The sequence below is a fragment of the Euwallacea similis genome, chromosome 3 (assembly GCF_039881205.1).
Source record: "Euwallacea similis isolate ESF13 chromosome 3, ESF131.1, whole genome shotgun sequence".
Taxonomy (NCBI): domain Eukaryota; kingdom Metazoa; phylum Arthropoda; class Insecta; order Coleoptera; family Curculionidae; genus Euwallacea; species Euwallacea similis.
Genome location: NC_089611.1, coordinates 6,510,018 through 6,530,080, shown reverse-complemented (window position 1 = coordinate 6,530,080; position 20,063 = coordinate 6,510,018). Strand labels below are relative to the sequence as shown.

The following is a 20,063-nucleotide window of genomic DNA, read 5'->3' as shown; positions in this document are numbered from 1 at the left end:
GTCGCTTATTTCAAATGGAACACCCCATATATTTTTATATGTTTGGAATCTAAATTTAATTCTGAATCGATTACTATTAAGCATCCCTATACCTAAAATGAACGCTATTGCTATAATTTGCGATTTTTTAATATTGTACACTAATAATTCTAAGTATCATAGTTGGCTTTGAAAAGAACATGGCTGCTTCCTATAAAATGCGTTAATGTAATTGTCAATTTAATAAGTTCGCTCAGCAGTTTAGAATCATGAACTTTAATAATACTTATTTAAATAATGATATTTTAAATTTATTCTTTATTCATGGAGAGTGTAACAAAGTTTTGGAGAGAACTTGCCGTACATTCAACGAAAGATATCCGCATCTTCCGAAAATCACAAAGAACAAATTTAGGATATTGGAATCAAATTTTTTAAGACATGGAAAAGTCGAAACTAAAAAGTCTTATTCTAGACCCATAATAAATAGCAAAGACAATGAAATCACCGTTTTAGGATATTTTAATGCATATCCGAATTTTTCTATTCGAACTGCTTCTAATGATTTAAGTTTGTACTTTTATTGTTATTAATGATGGCAATTGTTTATCTTCAATTAATGATTTTTACAGATTTATCATATTCATCAATTCAGAGAATTCTAAAGAAACATAGAATGCATCCTTATTCTTATAAAATTGTACAGTCATTTAAACCGGGAGACGAAGTTAGAAGAAGTAAATTTTGTGAATTTATGCTTGTTCATATTCAGGAAGATCCATCATTTTTGTCAAATATTATATGGACAGATGAAGCAAAATTCACAAAAGGGGGGCTTATAAACAGAAGAAATCTTCATTATTGGGCAGAAAAAAATCCTCAAATATTCAAAGAGGCCCGTCATCAAGATAGTTTTAGTGTTAACGTGTTTGCCATGATCATGAATAATGAAGCAAGATATTTTATTTACAATGAAAATTTAAACACTTCAAAATACTTAGATATATTGAGAGGTATTGTCTCCGACTTTTTAGACACTTTACCTCTTAATATGCTACAGACTGTTTGGTACCAAATGGACGGTGCACCGGCTCACTCTTCCCATGAAGTTTATGAAGAAATGAATCGGACATTTGAAGACCGGTGGACCGGATGTAACGGGCCATGGAAATGGCCACCAAGGTCACCTGACTTGATGCCCCTGGATTTCTTTTTATGGAGTCATATAAAATCTCGAGTTTATGAAGTTTCCATAGAAAGCAAACAACATCTTTGTGATAGAATTCGAGAAGCTTTTGAAGACCTTCACCCCATTACAATTAATAAAGTGACACAACATGAAGTTAAAAAAAGAATTTTTAAATGTTTAGAAGTTAATGGAGGTCATATTGAACATTTATTTTAATTTAATTTTCTTTGTTTTGATTTGTTATTTTTTTATTTATTGTGGATCTAGAATAAGGCTTTTTAATTTCGACTTTTCCATGTCTTAAAAAATTTGATTCCAATATCCTAAATTTGTTCTTTGTGATTTTCGGAAGATGCGGATATCTTTCGTTGAATGTACGGCAAGTTCTCTCCAAAACTTTGTTACACTCTCCATGAATAAAGAATAAATTTAAAATATCATTATTTAAATAAGTATTATTAAAGTTCATGATTCTAAACTGCTGAGCGAACTTATTAAATTGACAATTACATTAACGCATTTTACCGGAAGCAGCCATGTTCTTTTCAAAGCCAACTATGATACTTAGAATTATTAGTGTACAATATTAAAAAATCGCAAATTATAGCAATAGCGTTCATTTTAGGTATAGGGATGCTTAATAGTAATCGATTCAGAATTAAATTTAGATTCCAAACATATAAAAATATATGGGGTGTTCTATTTGAAATAAGCGACTTTTTGGCTATCAAAGTTCTTTAAATATGACATATTTTTTTGGACACCCTGTATGATATTTATAAAAACTTTTCACATTAACCTAATCTACCATATCTAGTTAACATGTCAGCAAATTTTCGTAAAGCCAGCTTCAATAATAGCTGAGAATTTTAAATTTTATAGAAATGGTGTTTTAGACAGATTTTTCTTTTAAACCAAAATATCTTTGAAACGGTTAGGTTTAGGTATAGGAGTACCTAATAAGAATTTAATCAGCTTAATCCCTAGATTCCAAAAATGCAAAAATATACTGGGTGTCCCATTTGAAATAAGGAAGTTGACCTTGACTTCCGGTATAACCGGAAGTGATATGACTTTCAAAATATTTTAAAAAAGTAGAGTCTATCTATATTAGTTTAACTCCCAAATATCAAAAATTTAGATTAGTTACAAGTACAAAAGTTTCTAATGAAACAGTTACGTGAATCACCCTGTATATATATATATATGAAAATTGGGGCAAAGAACGTTGGATATAAAATGATAGATTTTGGGGACAAAAGGTCACACTCCTGAAGGGTTTTTCTCCAAAAATTGCAACAAATCATCAAGTATTTGGCTACACTGTAATAAAGCCGTTACTCTAATTTAATGGGACTAATAATACCTTTAAACTTAGTCCAATCCCTCTTCCACCAGTTGTGCTACCCTGATTGCTCTTCTATCCATACACTATCGATTTTATTAAGTTTTTATCAAATTTATATTTCCTCTAGTCCCAACACGGCTGCATCGCCATCAACTGCGGGAAAAGGGATACTGTAGAATCCCCCAAGGAAAATTGTTACTAATAATATAATATTTATGTAACTTTGTGGCAAACTTCCTTAATAACCGTGAAATTCCGTTATGGCCAGACAGAGCGATCGTATGCCGAGCAACTAGGGCGTGTTCATATTAGTTCACTATGGCGATTTTCCACTACATAATATACAGCTTATTACGCAATTCCCAGATAAAAGAAAATTCATTTCGCTCCATCCAGAGCATTCATCATTAGCTAATTAAGCATGTTGCATTGTATTGGCCCTTGTGCGCATCGCTTGTTATTCCTCTGGATTTTTTAGGTATTAATTAAGTATAACGAAGGCCTATGAGCGAAACTGAAAGATGTGGCAGTGCCGGATTAAAACCAATTAAATCGGTGCCTCGTTATGAAAAATCGTGACTCCTAAATTATCACAACAACATTCAAACATATTAAAAATTCACTTTGAAGATATGTCATAATAATCATTAAAATTATTTATTTTAAAACCATTAGCAATTGCTATCAATTCCCGATTGCTATTGACATTGAAAAACGAAACTGCAACTCTCATTCGAATAATTAAGGGGAGTTGATAGTTTGCCTGTCATATTTACCGAGATCGGGGACCGTCGGGCTTCTATGGAAACCCTGCGGTCAATGACAACTCCCTTCGCTTCGACCGAATGGCGCGGACGTTGACTTACTGTCATAGGTGTTATATGAACGGACGTTGACTTATTGTCATAGGTGTTATATGAGTTCTACCTCTTTGATTTGAAATACCGATGTGACGTATTATTTTGCTGCACTTGTATAGTTATCGGTATCGAAGCTTTAAATTACAGCAAACCATTCGCATGTATATTCAGTTTATGATCTAATTCGGTCTAAATTTATTTGTGTATTTTCTATGCGTAGTATTACTTAACCTACAAAGATAAGCGTTTTTTCCCAGTTCGTTGATTTGTAATGAATGAGTGAGTATTCGTCAGTGATAAAGTTTTATTACTGTGAAGTACGTATGTTTGTGTAGATTGGTTGCCCTGGGAGTAGCCACTTGTGGATGTTTCAACTTAATATACAGGGGATTCTGCAAACAAAGTATTAATTATTAATTCATCGTTGAACCATCAGATGTTTTTGGTTTTTTTGCTCAATCGATGGCTTTTTTGAAAATGTCAATTTTCCATTTTTGCAAATCATTTATTAAAATTTTAAGGGTTCAAAAAATTGATCTTTCAGCTTTCAATGTCATTTCCCTTAGTACCATCTATTATCTTTTGTTATTCAAAAGTTTTGTCAAAGTATGTTTACTTGTTTTTTGCGTGTTTTTTGAGACGTTTTAATTAAGGATTTTAATGTTTTTTCGAGGCTTGATACGTGTAATCTTTAGAGTTTTTAAAACTGCACTGTGTTATCTTCAATTTTAGTTCGCGTTTTCAAAGATTTGTCTTGATATTCTCGCGCTCCTTGATACTTACTTCAACCATCAGTGCCATTTTTTCTAAAATTTTCAAAACTTGTTTCATACAGGTCCTTAGTTGTATAAAACTATTTTTTCCTGGCTTCTTTAGATTTTTTCAAGCTTCTAAAATATATTTTCTTAAGTCCCCATAGCATTTTTCAAATTTTTTAAAACTTTTACCTTCCGTAATATCAATTTTTTTCCAATTCGAGGTTTGTTTCACTTGTTTCGATGTTTCTCCAGATATTTTAATGCTTTTCTTAAATTTTAGAATCTCTTTCATATAATTTTCCGGTTACTTAAGACGTTTATTTTATCAGGTATTCGATATTTCTTTTATGATGTTCTCTATTTCTTGAAATATTTGCTTAATAATTTTAATGACCTTTGCCTGCAGCGTTTTGAGCTTTAGTGATCATCATTTTCGTACTTCCAGAAGTACTTTGATATTTTAAAAACTCATTTGGTTGTTTCAGAAGAATTCTTTAAAATCCCTAAAACTCATGAGATTCTTAATGCAATTTTCGTGTTTTTTAAAATTTTTTGAAAGGTATTCTGCTTGTAAGCGGCAACATGGCATCGCTCTTTTATCTGACTCCATTACTATAGATGTGTCAAAGGATTAGAATAATGCTAGCTGTCATTTGTCACCAACTACAACGTTGCCACAGTTACAATTTTATCCCGAAAAAGAAGATATTTTAACGTTTAAGGCGAATTAGCATTTTCATTACATTCTTAAAGGTGCATTTGAACGGATTTTTTCAGTCAGTTTAACAGTTATTTTTATCGAAGGTTTGAGGTAATTTGAAAATTTCGTGAAACGAGAAGACATCCATTTTAAAAATCTTTTCAGCATTCCTTTATAGTTCCAAAGGATTCCTAGAAACGTCTTCATACCTACATTTGCCCCACGTAACCTACTTTTTCCAACTTTTCTCTAACGTATGAATTTCGGGTTTCGCTGGCATGTGACTCTTCTCAACCTTTCAGGCATCCATTAAAATTGATTTCTTACATTGTACCCGTTCGGAACCAATTAACAAGTAGCTGATTAATCGTTCCATGACCAACTTTTTAAAAATAAACACATTTCCCCGCACAAAAGTGGCGGAGCCTCGACTTTAAAATTCTTTCCTGGCATGTTGCTAAATGACTCGGCTGCTGTTTACTCAAAGCCCTTTTTTGCTCTTTTTCCGACCGAGCAATTAGGGCCGTGTACACCTATATTTATTCATATAATCTCTATAATTATCTGGACGTTAAACGAAGCCCGCAGATTTTTCATATTTTATTAACAACCGGATGTCTTTTCTCTTTCTAATTTATGAACTTTCATTGTTCAAAATATCTGCTCTGAACCTGCTCAAAAGACTGGTGTAAATTAGAAGGTCACTATGAAATTGGTCGCCACATGACGTAACGCTATGAGGATACAACTGACGTTCATCGTCTTAGTGCTAGTGATTAGTGATGTGTATGGTGAACAGTTGAGGACTAACGTCCTGACGGTGCGGCGCATTAAAATCCGCGGCAAAATCAGTGATAGAAACACCACCAGAGTTCCTTCAGTAAAGTTCAGTGAAGGGCGCAGGGCCAGGTGCCGGAGATATGCCCAGCAGTACTATGATCAAGTTGGATATCCGGTGATAGATTTCAGTCAAGGAGTGCCGGATTACGGTGTCTATCCAGGGTATTATATCCCACCCACTTATGTCCCCACTAAATGTTACACTTACTGCCGGGAGTGCCCAACGTCCAGCTGCAGGAGAAGGTGTCCCACGTGGGCGCCTCCTTCGCCGTCCCCTAGTCAAGGTGCGATTAAATGTTTTAACTGAATTTTGTGGTTGCCAATATGCTTCAATCATCCCATTATTAACACGATTTTAGGTCACGTTCAAGCGCAAATTATTATATCATCGCCAGCTGCTACTAAGTTCCCTATTAAACCTAATGTTCCAGGCAAGTATTGTTTTAGCTAGTTTTTAAAAGGTAATTTTGTTAAAGAAACCCAGAAATCCACTCCACACACACAAAAATGTGGGAAAAAGTCGTTTGTCTGGTCACATATAATGCTGTTTTGTACAGAACTGATTCATAGCCAAGAGCGATTTACCAGAATTCAAACAGACCAATCGCAGCTTACCTTTCAATCCTAGGCGCACGCGCTTTTGCCTTAGTACATTAGTCCAGTCGATTATGGGTAATTAATATCGCGCAGACGGTATTAGTCCAAGCGAATTTGCCGAAATCAATAAAAAATTATTGAAGTTTTGTTTATAGAAACTGCGTTTTTATTTGTGGTCGTTGAATTTTAGAGTTCAGGACTAGAAGGACTGCAATACCTAATTTGCCTCGTGTAGGTACAATCTCTTAACTCGTTTCGCACGACCGCGAGGAAGATTCATTGATACTTTCCTCTCGATGTTTGTAACTTATCGGCTTGTGTAAACTGTGGGAAGAATGTTCATGTGTGTTCTAGGGAAAACGTTTGATGAGGGGGTTTTAATTAATTGCCATCATTCACCGTAAAAATAACAAACAATATCTAAACAACAATCCTTCTCTCTTGTCAATTACAATTCACCCGAGACAATGATAAATGTGAAGTGTCCGTGAAATGTTCGCTTTCTTCCATTGGTGGGATGTCCGCTACTGCTTCTCGTATATTTTTATCAGATGTAACCCGACGCCAAACCAGTGAATCCCGCCTTAAGATCTCATATGTAAAAACCACATTACAAATTACCTATCCGATTCGAGTATAATATTGGTGGATGATGAAGCAACTACAGTTTGACAAGCGACTTCTGTGTGCTTGTGAAGATCGTGGCCGTAAAGCAGAAGAATAGTTCGTTGTGTGATGGGAATTTTTAAGGGAAAATCCTACCTCCCGTCAGTATACCGGTATTATGCTAATGACCGATTTTATTGAATGGTAATACCTCCGCCAAAACCCACACGAGCTTATTGCCGAACAATTGATTTAATTCTATTTATTATAACCGAACAGAAGATTTATTTTCTGCGAAAAATAGTTTAATTTTGGAATTTTTAACGTTTGTGCAGAAGTAGATGCAGCGAAGTAAACAGATTGTCATCGCTGGTGGCAATTGACCGTTGCAGATAGACAAAGAACGAAATTGAGCATAGTGAGGGAACGAAGCAGATAATTGAAGAAACTAAGCAAAAAAGTCACTTTGAATCGGATTACTTATACAGGATGTCCCAGTTGTAAAGATAGTAAATTCAACCACGTGTTCTACATTGAAAAATATGTGTAGTTTGTTGTATAAATTATATGCCAAAAGTGCTTCGTTACGAAAGTACAGGATGTTAAAGTTTTATTAAAAAATCACAAATTCTTGAATTTGTCCGAAACCGCTTGAGATATTTTAATGGAATTTTGTAGTTTGACAGTTAATAAATAATACAATTGAACAGAATGGTGGCCACTTTGAACACTTTTACACGCATCTCCCTTGTTGTTCTCTAGTTAAAACATTGAAATGGTACTGAATGATGTATGTAAAAATACAGTTGTTTGAAAACGTCGTACAAAGAAAGGTCAGAAGATCTTTTTTCTTTCTTATTGAAAAAGAAATTAAAAAATAATTGATATCTTAAGAAAAACTAGTGGCGCACCATTTTTTTCTTTAAAAATATCAAGCGGCTTGCCCGTACGCACGTCACTGGTAGAACTAAAAACAATATTTTTATCGTAAAATGCGCGTTGTTATCATCTGTCAAACTCTACAAAATTTCATTAAAATATCTCAAGCGGTTTCGGACAAATTCAAGAAGTTGTGATTTTTTAATAAAACTTCAACACTCTGTATTTTCGTAACGAAGCATTTTTGGTATATAATTTATGCAACAAACTACACATATTTTTCAATGTAGAATACGTGGTTGAATTTACTACCTCTATAACTGGGACACCCTTTATATATAGTAAACGCCAAGCTAGGTCTCGCACGTCATCAAAGCTCTATGTCGCGCTGCCCTGCGCTGTTGCCAGACTTCCGAACAAATCTTTGAGGCGACGTACATACAATTTGTTGCAGGACAGTCGATCGTAAGATTTAATAGAAAAATGTTTTTAATTAAAGACTTTTATTATTGTGCAAGTAAATAAAACTAATAATGATAATAAAACTAATATAATCAACACATAAACAAACGTGGGTTTGCGATTGACGGCAACCCTGTCGGTTTAAAATTTTTCCAGTGATTGTGTTTACATCTCATTGGAATTATCGAATTTCAGCTAAATGACGTCACATCAAAATTCTGACCATATTTTATTATATATGTATCTATATGACCATATTCATTATATTTTTAACAATCCATGCGTTGTACCGTCGTATGATAATGATAACCAAATAAGTTTGATATATATTGCCTCCGAGATAAACATAGTCAATGCTGCCATGTTATTTCGTCATAGATGACGTGCGAGACTTTTAGTTTGGCTTTAACTATATTTCTCCTCCTACGCCTTTGGTCATGAATCTTTTTTTTGCAAATTTTACCCCTGCTTGCCCTCTTCACTCCAAGAAATGGTATTCGTGGATATTGAAATTTCATATTTATCAACCACAAGGCAATGCCGCGCCCAACTCCGTAGAACCCTCGCAAGCTTCCAAAACGCAGAGAATGCAGGTATTCACCTTTGGTACCTGATTTTAGACATTCTATAATCTCTTCATGGCACGACCTTGGACTCAACAAATTTGCTTTCAGGCGTAGAAAATTATAGAGAATTTTTCTCTTATTTCAAAAACGAAAAACAGTGGCGTAGCACCTACGAGATGAATTGATGTTTAATGAATACTTTTTGACGATTAACTGCCATTAAATTTAACGATTAGAAAATTGAGGGTGCTCTTCTTAGTCCATTTATTCCACACGTTGACTCCTCCTCCCTTATCTGCTTTATTTGGTGGCCGTGGTCCATTTCGTCCTCTATCTACGTAGAAATTTCGTTGTTTTATTACTTAGTTCGTGCTCATCGCAGCTACTTCTGCGTAAGCGCTAAAAATTTCAAACTTAAACCATTTATTATGTCTGCATGTCGTCGTAAATGGTTTTCGATTTTTTCCCCTCTTGCCTGATTTATATTGATGAATGACCGGGGCAAATCGGACCGTGAACATGTGCAAAACGCGACAAACAAACAAATACAAATTTATCGTGGTTTTTCTCGATTTTGCACGTTCCCGTGCAGAGATTTCTTGTCGTTTGTGGATGTGGAAGTCGCTAACTGCTCATTATGTATGGAATATATATTTAGCCCCTCATGACAGCTAGACGGACTTATTTTGAAAAATCGGCTATTTTCGACAAGCTCTCCGGCATAATTGCGTCTGGAGGAGCCTGCAGCACGCGGGATAAGTGACTTAAAAATAGGGTCAGCATTAAAGCCATTAATTTGCCACAACATATGTAGGGAAAATCTTGATCGTCCAAAAAACTTCAGTTGAAGAATTCCATCATGAAGCTAAGAAAAATCTGGAATTTTTGATGCATTCGACGAGGTTGCTTGCTCAAATTTGCGCGTTTCTATCAAAGTCAAATCTATCAAAGTACTACATTTTATAGGACGTTTATGATATGTTGCAATGTAGGTCTTTGCCAAGCAATGTTTTGAAATTTGTTAGGAGTATACAGGGTCCCTCGTAAAGTAAGCACAAATGGAAGTTCCATTTTTTGACTGGCAATATGTCACTTGGCTTGCAACCAACTCAAAGAACTACGACGATTTGTGGCGATTTTATGAGGCACCCTGTATGGCTTCAATCAAGTTCAATACGTAGACTTGACAAAATTATGCTTTTTGCATAAAACGTTTTCTTATTAGATTCCGAAGCATTGTTTTTAACGATTATTTTCTCGTGGTTCTAAAATTTTCGAAAAAAATTACCCCCACAAAATTACTTAATAGCGGAGACGTCGTTTAAGAACTTTAAGTGGCGATTAAAATTAATCAAAAACAGCACAAAGTCATTTCTGCCACGTCCTAGCAAAGGAATTCATGCTGTTGTCTACTCAGTCTGCAGAACCTTACTCGAAGCCAAAGCGACCAATCAGAGCTGACTTTACAATTGTCGACGTACGTCTCTACATGCCTCTACACGTATTAGTCTGAACAATGACAGGTTGTCATTGCCGCTCTAAGGGCATTTGCCTAACCAAATTTAAGCCGAAATTCATCATTAGATAGTTTTGGGTTATAGTATGGATAGTTTTCGGTTATAATATAGATGGTTTTCGGTTATAGTATAGACAGTTTTCGGTTATAGTATAGATAGTTTTCGGTTATAGTATAGATAGTTTTGGTAACAAAAATTTCTCTAGATAAAAATAGATGAAGTGTAATATTTGCTGGGTTTTGGCGTGCGAAAGGCGAATTGATGGCTTAGTAAGGACCAACTTCATAGTCACTGTTCAAGGCTTTTTCAAAGGAATGGAAGTCGCTTCTCTCGTCCTCATTATGCAATTTCATCACCCTATACAAGAGGAAGTTTGCCGATAGCGGGTCGTGCCACGCTGTTTACATATGGAGGAAGCGATCGCGAACTACTTCGCCTTGGTAATATATGGGCACTCGTGTCATCACCTTATTTTCTTAATCGGCCTCAGTGATTTAACGCTCCCACGACTTTTTATTATTTGCTTTTGGTTCAGGTTCAGCAGAGTGGACAAGATAACTAACTGCCTTCTAACGCCGACCGCAACTACTGCCTCTCGCCGATGATTTAGGAGGTTACATAAACCTTTATATAAACATATATTTAGTGTCCATTATATCGCGTTCTGTGATCGTACAGAGAGTTTGTTATACAAGCAATTAGCCGATGCATTCCTGATTCTTCTTGGTCATCACATTAGATCACACCCACGAAAATCCGTCGACGGGATTATAATCGAAGATATTTGGTCAAACACAATGATATGCAGACATTCCGATCCCCACGGGGGTTATTGGACAAATTATCCATTCCATGGTAAAAGTCGTTAAAACAGTTAGTTGTATGTGTTACTTGTGGCCTTTCTTAAGCCTGTTGTTTTAAATTATAGCCGAGGAGTAAATTACTGAGTATTTTCTTGCACACATTGCTGGGATGGTTGGTGTCTTTTACAGGTTATTAAAGGTGCGGATTCCTTTCTCATCGTATACCGTTTAATGGCGAAGTTTTCAGGCAAAACCAAAAAATAAATAAATCAAATTTTCGTTTGCCTTTCTGAAGATTTCCTGATACCTCGGGGCGCATCTTTAGCACATTGCAATAAAAAAAAAAAAATAACGAATTGCCTTGAGCGCTACACACGTGACGTTAAATTCTATCTGCAAATGGTTTTCATCTGCGTACCGCTTCCAATTATGTGTCATATTACCTGTCAGCTAACTAACATGAGCATAATATACGAGGTATTGACATAGGAATTTCATTGATATTCATAGTCGTAATAAATAGTGGGATGTCGCTTAAATATTCAATCGGGCATCGTGTTATTTGTTTTGGCGCTTATTCCAATCTCTTAATTTTCCATAATAACAGTTCCAGAATCGCTCTCGACGTCTGTTACTTGTCCAATTAGTTTATTGTTTTGGGTGGGATTTCCTCAGTTAACCTCAATTAGTTAATAGAAACCCGAGAGATAAATCGAATCAGATATTGAAGATATAATTGAATTAATGGAACGCCATAACTATGAGATATGTGTTTGACTTCTTTAACTTTGACCTATGATTTTCGTATTTTCGCCCACTGCGCATAAATTCAAGCCGCATCTTCCCCAACACAAGACGATAGAATGAATTGACTGCAAGTCTTTTAAGCGCGGGTGTTAGGCAAAGATGGCCATAGGATCCAGAATAGATTGCGTTGGATCTGACACGCTCAACTGGTAACAAGCACCGCATTGGCAATAAGTAATTTTGCGTCACATACTGGGCGCGCACTTCAAAACTAACCCCCCGAAATATTTCCCGCCCGGGAAGAAAATCGAAAATGGCAAAAAGTTTAGCGGACTAAAATCTGGAGATTGTGCAGGCCATTCCAAAGCACCTCTTCTGTCAATCCATTTTTCCGAAAATCGCTCATTCTGCTCTATTACCGCCTCGCTAATAACGGCTCGCATTTTGAACACCGAACAAAATGAATTATTTGACCTCAATAAGCTACTTGCACTAGTACACGTTTTCCCTTCTAACTCTCGACTCCATTAACCGATTTCAGTTTTCTTGGCACAGTTGCGTAGCGAATGTAACTCCGCTTGCGGTGATGTACCACTCGACGGGGGGTGCCATTTGAAGCATCAAAGTGATGGTAGCTGGGGGTGAAGGGGTGACTGATACATTCTCTCTGACGTCAAATTAGGTTCCCCCTAGATATCTAGATAAAGTTTTTTTATTATTTAAAATTTTCCTTCCAATCCAGAAATATTTTGGGTGGTTCGTGAACACCCTGTACATGCAGCAGGAAGGAGTGCGGTAGCGCTTATCTACGGAAATGCGCTTTCGATGATTTGTTTACTGAGTCATTTTTTGATGAACTTGTTATTTTGGGCGCGACGGTACCTTCTCAAGTTCCCCTTGGAAGGGAGAAAAATCTTCGGGTCCAAGACTCTTTTAGGCTCGAAAACGAGAAGGTGCCTACCTGGCCACAAGGCAGGTGCTCGATTATTTGAAAAACAATTTCCATCCTTATTCAAATCCGCGCAGATCGAAGTAGTTAACATCAGCGCTAATTAGACTGGCATCAGGGCCATTAACGCCTTAGCAATAAAGTACTAAAATGCGAAATATCGACGTGTGAAACGTGAGACAGGAATTAATTTACTTTTACGATCCTGCGAAATGCCCGTGTAAGCTAAACGCGTATTTATTTGTGTCGTTTTATAATAATTATTTTAATAATATTGTGTTTCCGTTAGGTAATTATTGTGGTCTCCAAAGGCTGCCACCAGCCACTTGGGACGGGCGGGTTCCACGGCGGAACCTTGGCGAAATCCATTTCGGCTCCTTTTTAGACGGAATGACAATTACTCTGCCATCTTCGCGCTCACAAAGATCCATGATCTTAACGCGGAAACATGAGATCGTGATTGCACATTACATTTTTGGCAACGCGGGCCCGTGACAAATGGTTCGAGCTTTCGTCCACCTGGTGCATTTTCCGTTTCATTTGTCGTTGTGTGGCTCATACACAAACCGACATGTTAATATCCACCATCCAGGAACTGGCTAAAATGTCCAGGCACCTTTTGCACCTAGTTTCAAGTCTATTTTCCCGGTGTTTATATCATATCATAAATTCTGGCAACACGGAAACCGGCGGTCTTATTTTAAGACCGCAGACTCTTCCTTGTTTTTGCTTTCCCCCTTTACATAATTTTTTGTCGAGATCACGAATCTCCACATATAGCCGCACGTGTCCCTCTTGATTCTTTCAATTTGCCGCCTGCGAAACTAATTTCAACATCTCATCGTCCATTTATCCTTGTTATTGCCGCCATTTGTCATAACTCTTCAGCAAATGGCAAATAAGTGAAATTTATTAGCCGAAAGTCTTTTAGGCCACTTTTGGATATTACTTATTTTTAAAAAGGAACCCAGACATTAAGTATTCCGCGGATATCTTCATGTGGCAAAGACATTCTTACGTGTATGTGTTATTTAAAAGCGGAGATATGTGGGATTTCAAAGTAATATATGGCAGTGTCGGGAGGCTCAAGTAATATTTCTTTAAACCATCACGTCGGCTTGTAATGACCTTACTTGAATGCTGAAAAATCGCACTGCTCGGCAGTTGAAATACTTTAGATCAGATTTGTTGAATCATATTCTGATGAGTCACCGAACGAAAGTTTAAAAATATTCAATAGGATTATTGTTTATTACCACCCGCTAACCGCTCGCATCCAAAATTAAATGTTAATGACCATCTGATAATGGTCGGATCGGATCGAGAGGAGATTAAACATGGACGCCGTCGATAATTAGGGGCCTTTTTGTTCTCGGCCCCATATGTAGGGCAGGGCGAGCAATCATGCGAAGAATAATTTTTTTTAATAATTCGATAACATGTTCCTGACCAATTTGTTCGGTATCGATCATCGTGATGAGCCGAGCACATCGCGCTTGATGGGCACAGAGATCATGCTAGAGGTGATGCGGAAGGGTGCTTTACCCACCATCCACCCCCTGCGAGCAACCCCATTATTTTGTAAAAACAATATCGAGTGCATTGAATAATTTCTGCTCAAGCAGGCCATGGAATTTTTCGATAGCGAATCCGTATGTCTTTGATACGTTCGGCGTAATAAACGAACCAACCTAACCTCATTTAAAAATACCACTCTGATTACCTGTATTATTAGTTGATTTTTATCAAAATAGTCTTTCCTAAGACTTTACGGACTTGTGCGCTGATTAGTTAGTTTTCCAAGTGCAACAAATGCTGTTTACACTCGAACAAATACCCTTTATGGTTGAGTCTTATTTTCTGGGGTCCGTTTAGTTGATCCACCGCTTCCTGATATTCTTTGCGCACCAGTTTCACGTGACAACATAATTCAAAGTGCTATGAAACTGCGATTCCTGCACAGCAACGTGGGGAAATTTTTTATGAAACTCTTGAAAACATGGTTGATATTTATAGGTCCATTCTCCGTTTATGAACTCTCCATTCCTAAAATAAGACTCAATCATAAAGGCTTTTTGTTTGAGCGTAAACACCATTTTTTGCACCCAGGAAACTTCAGCTAAGCAACACACAAGTCCGTGAAGTCTTAGAAAAGACAATTTTTAACAAAAACCAACTAATAATACAGGCAAACAGAGTGGCATTTTTAAATGAGGTTAGGTTGCTTCGTTTATGTTCGAGATTACGCTGAACATATCAGCGACGTACAGATTCGCTATCGAAAAATTCCATGGCTTACTTGATCAGAATTTTTTCAGTACACACGGTATTATTGCTATCTCGATTCAAATTTTCCGGCGCACCACTGCTGCAGGATTAGCACGATATTTTTTGTCGCACAAATTTGTTCTTGCAAAATAAAGATAGCAATATGACCTAGAGCAGTTAGCTGACGGTAAATTCCAGCGCGCTACACAGTGGTAACAATTACAAATTTTGCTAGCAAATATGCGTATCATTTTAATTCAGTAAAATGTATTGGTGTACCACTGGTAATTTTTGTGGGAGGTCAAAAACCCTCTGACTGTATAACTACTCATTACGTAACAGCTCCTTGTACTGACCCATATCGGTTACAGAATATCGATTTCCTATAGCAATTTATCGTAACAAAAAAACATTCTCAGCCATTGTTTGTCGAATCGGCACGCGCATTCATTCCGGCATAATACAAAGAATGCACATTTATGATTCGGTTGCAGAATTCATAAGAAATTACGATTTGTGGAAATACGGAGGTATATGCAATTGCAAGATTCAATTATTGAAACCCGAACGCTTTATAGACTTTGACACCAATATTTCTGATTTTATACTGTCGCAGATATATTTACTACACGCGTTACATCTCCCTTAAATCTGGCTACCGTAAAATTAGAACTTGTCATGCATGTACGCGTGCAATAGGCTCGTACAACTGTTCGTTATACTCACGCAAATCTGGTTCTTATTATCTTGGCCGCATTCGCGGAAAACTGTGAAGAGCCTTCTTGTATTTGAGCAAACAGAAAAATGGTCAGTCACGATTTTTTTCACATCGTAAAACTCTGATTTCAGCGCCAATAAATAAATCGCAATTCTCATATAAGCAGATTTATGTCTTCCATTTAAAATTTGCCTCTTACTCAGTGTTCTTGTTCATTAAGATGTCATAAATTAAACCATCACAAATGTAAAAAAAAAACTTTTCTTATAATTTATTATATACATACTGCTTGCATTGTGGGCTATAAATTGGTAGAATTTACAGTTACACAAACGAGGCTGTGAGTATGATGCGAGTATTCCCAAATAAAGCGATAGAGTTATTCTGCTTGTTCGTTGCACGCATATCAAAGCTAATCGAATCAAACTCGAGGAAAAATCAAAAAGGATTAATTTTCAAAATAAATAGACGTTGACGCCCACAGTGTGTAACACACATAAGCCCAAGAATCACCGTATTTGAATGAACCTAGACAGGCTGAAAATAGATTTAAGATTGCTGTATTTGTGATCCTTGTAAGTAATCCCCATTGACAAGCTTAGATGAGATAGGATGAAAAAAACTATTTTTTCTATTAGAACCTTTCCATAATAATATAACAAACGTGAGCATAAGAAGGCACGCCCTTCAAAGCCCTAACTTGGAATTAGAAACATTCTTTAATTGGTTATATACCTACCATAGCTGTATACAAAATTTCTTTTGATGTCTTAGATCAAAAAAAGGATTCTGCATTTTTCTCTTAATAAGCTATGCCGATCCTGGAGTTCTAGGTAAATATGCAATTATTATGTTGCTCAAAAATGTCATGCAGGCAAATAAATTATCAATCAAGCCATAGAAAATTAATGCTAAATTGGTAAAGAAAATATTGTGCAATACATCATTGTAAAGAGGTTTTAAAAATCGCCAAAAAATGTACAGGTCCGTATTTAAAAAACTCAAGTTGTTGTCATTGTCTCAAAAACTAAGCAATATTCAAAATTTTGGAATTTACTGGTTAGTAGACATAAGAAAATTATGAAGTTTTTGCATCAAACATTTTACTGAAAAACCTTTAGTTTCCAATTCATTTAGAAAATTAAATTTGGGCAAATTTGAGTTTTTTCATAATGACACGAAAACCAAAGATTATTGGGCAAAATTATTTTCAGTTCTAACAAGAGTGTTAAATTTGGCACATTTTTTCTAATTTAACCGACCCTGTAACTCTTACCGTTTAAGAGATCACAATGATAGCACTTCGGATTTGGAACAACCTGTATGTTTTACTTGGTGTGTTTTCCTATTGACACTAAACATTTTTTGTGTTAAAATTTTAAACTAAATTAAGTCGCATTTTGTTAATTTTACAATGATATTAACTTTCAGTTCATTAAAAATTTATTAAGTTTGTACCTACCTTAAATGAAAAAAATTCGATATTTTTCAATTTTAGCCAATTATTTTTGTATACTCGGCTACTGTACCAAAATTCCACAGTATTTTCTCCCTCATGGAGGATGACAGGAATAATCGATTTCCTTTTGTTTTCATATAAGCACATGCATTAAACAAAGATGGCTATATCATCTGGAGTAGGGAACACTGAACGAAACTCCTGACATCAGTAACAAATACAGTGAGGAAAATTACGGGAATTATAGGACAATTAGTTTTGTGCAACGTAATGATGTTTAGTAACGTTTTGCTGCACAAATGTTACTTATTTTTACAAATTACTTCAACTGAGATCGTTATAGTTGCTTATGACTTTCATAATAATTTCTCTATAAATAATTCTTTGATTAAGTAATTAACAAGGAATTTCAATTTGGCATCTATCCCTGTAAATTGCGCTAGAGCTATATTTACGCAAATGAAGTCTGGCATTTCGTTCTTAATCTTACACTGTAATTATCGGTTATATGAGGAGATCTAGTTTTGATCTACAGGTGGTCAGGATTGTACTAACGAAAACGGATTAATGGTTTCGCAATTTGCAGAATCCGTTAGAATTCAGAAAATGTAAAATCCCAACCAGCGAAAATCCCCTAGGGCCTGATTTATTACCTAATTTGGGTCACAATTTAGCAATTTCGAATAACATCCAATACATCACGTAACGTCAAATTAAATTCTTACAGCCTGCAACTGTGATCCCCACGGCTCAAAATATTCATCTTGTGACCCAGTAAACGGCAACTGCATCTGCAAGACGCACCACGAGGGACGTACATGCGACGTTTGCAAGGCAAGTTATCATTTTTTCCAGAGCAAAAATTAGATTAATTTCGATCTTTCTGAAAAGGCTGGATATTGGAAAACGCTGAAAAAAGACTGCATCAAGTGTCATTGCAATGAATACGGTGCCACAGACAGTTTCTGCAACCAGGAAACTGGGCAGTGCAACTGCAAACCGGGGGTCACCGGCCAAAACTGCGATCAATGTCTGTTGAACTTCTATGGAACTGTGGAAACCGGATGTATAGGTCAGAAACCTCGTTTTTTGTAATTAAATGATAAGTCGTGTTTAAAAGGCATCGCTTAAGGTATCAATAATAAATTAATTGATTCGATAACCGAATGGCCAGGCAGGCTTTTAAAGATGATGTTATTAAATATTTCACAATCTCTTTAAGCTGCCGACTCCAGACAACGGTAGAATATCGTTTTATTGATTGTCAGACCAAGTTCATGGCGAGCGGGAAATATCATCAGTTTCTGCAACTTGTGCAAAGATATCTAATGATCTTGTTAAGACGAGGATCGTTCGTTACGATCAATTGAGAAATTACGTAAATGGGAGAATGAGAGAATTCTGAAAATTAATCAACTTAAAAACAATTTTTCTGGTCATTTTCTGACCGAGGAATTCAAATGTTGTACTGAATTTAGCTTACTCTTACAGTATTTTTGTGTCAGATTTCAATATGTACCTTCAGCGCCGAAAAATTAATGTCTAGATAACTTTAATAAGACGATTATTTCCATAGAAAGGATGAAATTAAGTCGTGGTTACTTTTTTCTTATAATATTGCCAGTATTTTGACATTTTGACCCTAAATCACTGTCGCTAGGTTTTTCGAATTTTACCCAATGAATTTTCTATGTTTGACCACTGTCCCCAGACTCCACGGCCTGCTTGACTCTACCAGGATAAGGGGACTAATAGATTGTCTTTTATTCTTATAAGGGGTGATCATTAAAAAACTCGCATTAGGCGGTGAATAGTAGAAGTAGGGCGTTGATTAAGGCATTTGCTATTTACCATCAAATATCTGCCTAACAACGTACTATCGAATAGATTTATCCAGGATGTTCCTTTGATAATAAAACGCCTACTTAAGGGTTTTTAATGATCTTTTTAATGATCTTCATAATTAATCCGAAGTAGATTGAGCTGTGTCTGACACCTTCAATTAGCATACAAGACAGTGGTGGTAATGTGTAACTTTGACAGGTCAAAATAAGATTTTTCTTGCAATTGACGGTATTAGTTTTCGATAGCTTTTTGAAGAATTTACACATGCAAACTGATGTAATTGCGTTTCTGTCTAATTTGCCTCTTCTCTTCCCCTTAGAATGTGAACCATGCATGAAAAGTAGCCACATCTGCGGCAAAGGAGGCAAATGCATCTGTCCTCCTCTGACCATCGGCCTGGAGTGCGAGCTGTGCGCTCTAAACTCCTGGGGCTACCAGCCGAGAATCGGTTGCAAGGTACTCCTGAAAATCTAAAAAAACCATTTCTCATCCTCAAATACCCCCACAGAACTGCAACTGCTCTCACACGGGTTCCTCAAACCTGCAATGCGAAAAAAACTCGGGAATTTGCTCCTGCAAAGTGGGGTACAAGGGCAGCAAGTGTGACAGATGCTCTTTCGGCTATCACGGGTATCCGAATTGCAGGAAGTGCATGTGCAACGCCATTGGGACTCTTGAGACTGAGTGCCAGAATGGCGATTGCCAGTGCAATGAGAATGGAAGCTGTAACTGCAAGGTACGCTCTTTTTATCCACATCTGCATTATTCTTAGGATATAACTTTCTTTAGGAAAATGTCATTGGTTCTAAATGCAACAAATGCAAGGAAGGCACGTTCGGCTTGTCGAAAGAACACTCTAAAGGTTGCGAAGAGTGCTTCTGTTTCGGTAGAAGCGACACATGCTCAGACACTCGATTCAATTGGGACAAAATTAGATTTGAAAAGGGGATTGAAAGCAACGAACCTGTGAGTC

The 20,063-nt window shown here is 36.4% G+C and overlaps 1 protein-coding gene across 2 annotated transcripts in view; it reads left to right on the top strand.

Annotated features, from left to right (window-relative positions):
- The window catches only part of wb (wing blister), a 79,889-nt gene that overhangs the window by 47,814 nt on the left and 12,012 nt on the right, over positions 1-20,063 (top strand). For both annotated transcript variants that reach the window (XM_066406954.1, XM_066406955.1), the window contains 5 exons: positions 17,973-18,079; positions 18,137-18,317; positions 19,410-19,546; positions 19,599-19,826; positions 19,880-20,056. In XM_066406954.1, coding sequence (XP_066263051.1) covers positions 17,973-18,079; positions 18,137-18,317; positions 19,410-19,546; positions 19,599-19,826; positions 19,880-20,056 — 830 coding nt within the window. The remainder of the gene's footprint in view (positions 1-17,972; positions 18,080-18,136; positions 18,318-19,409; positions 19,547-19,598; positions 19,827-19,879; positions 20,057-20,063) is intronic.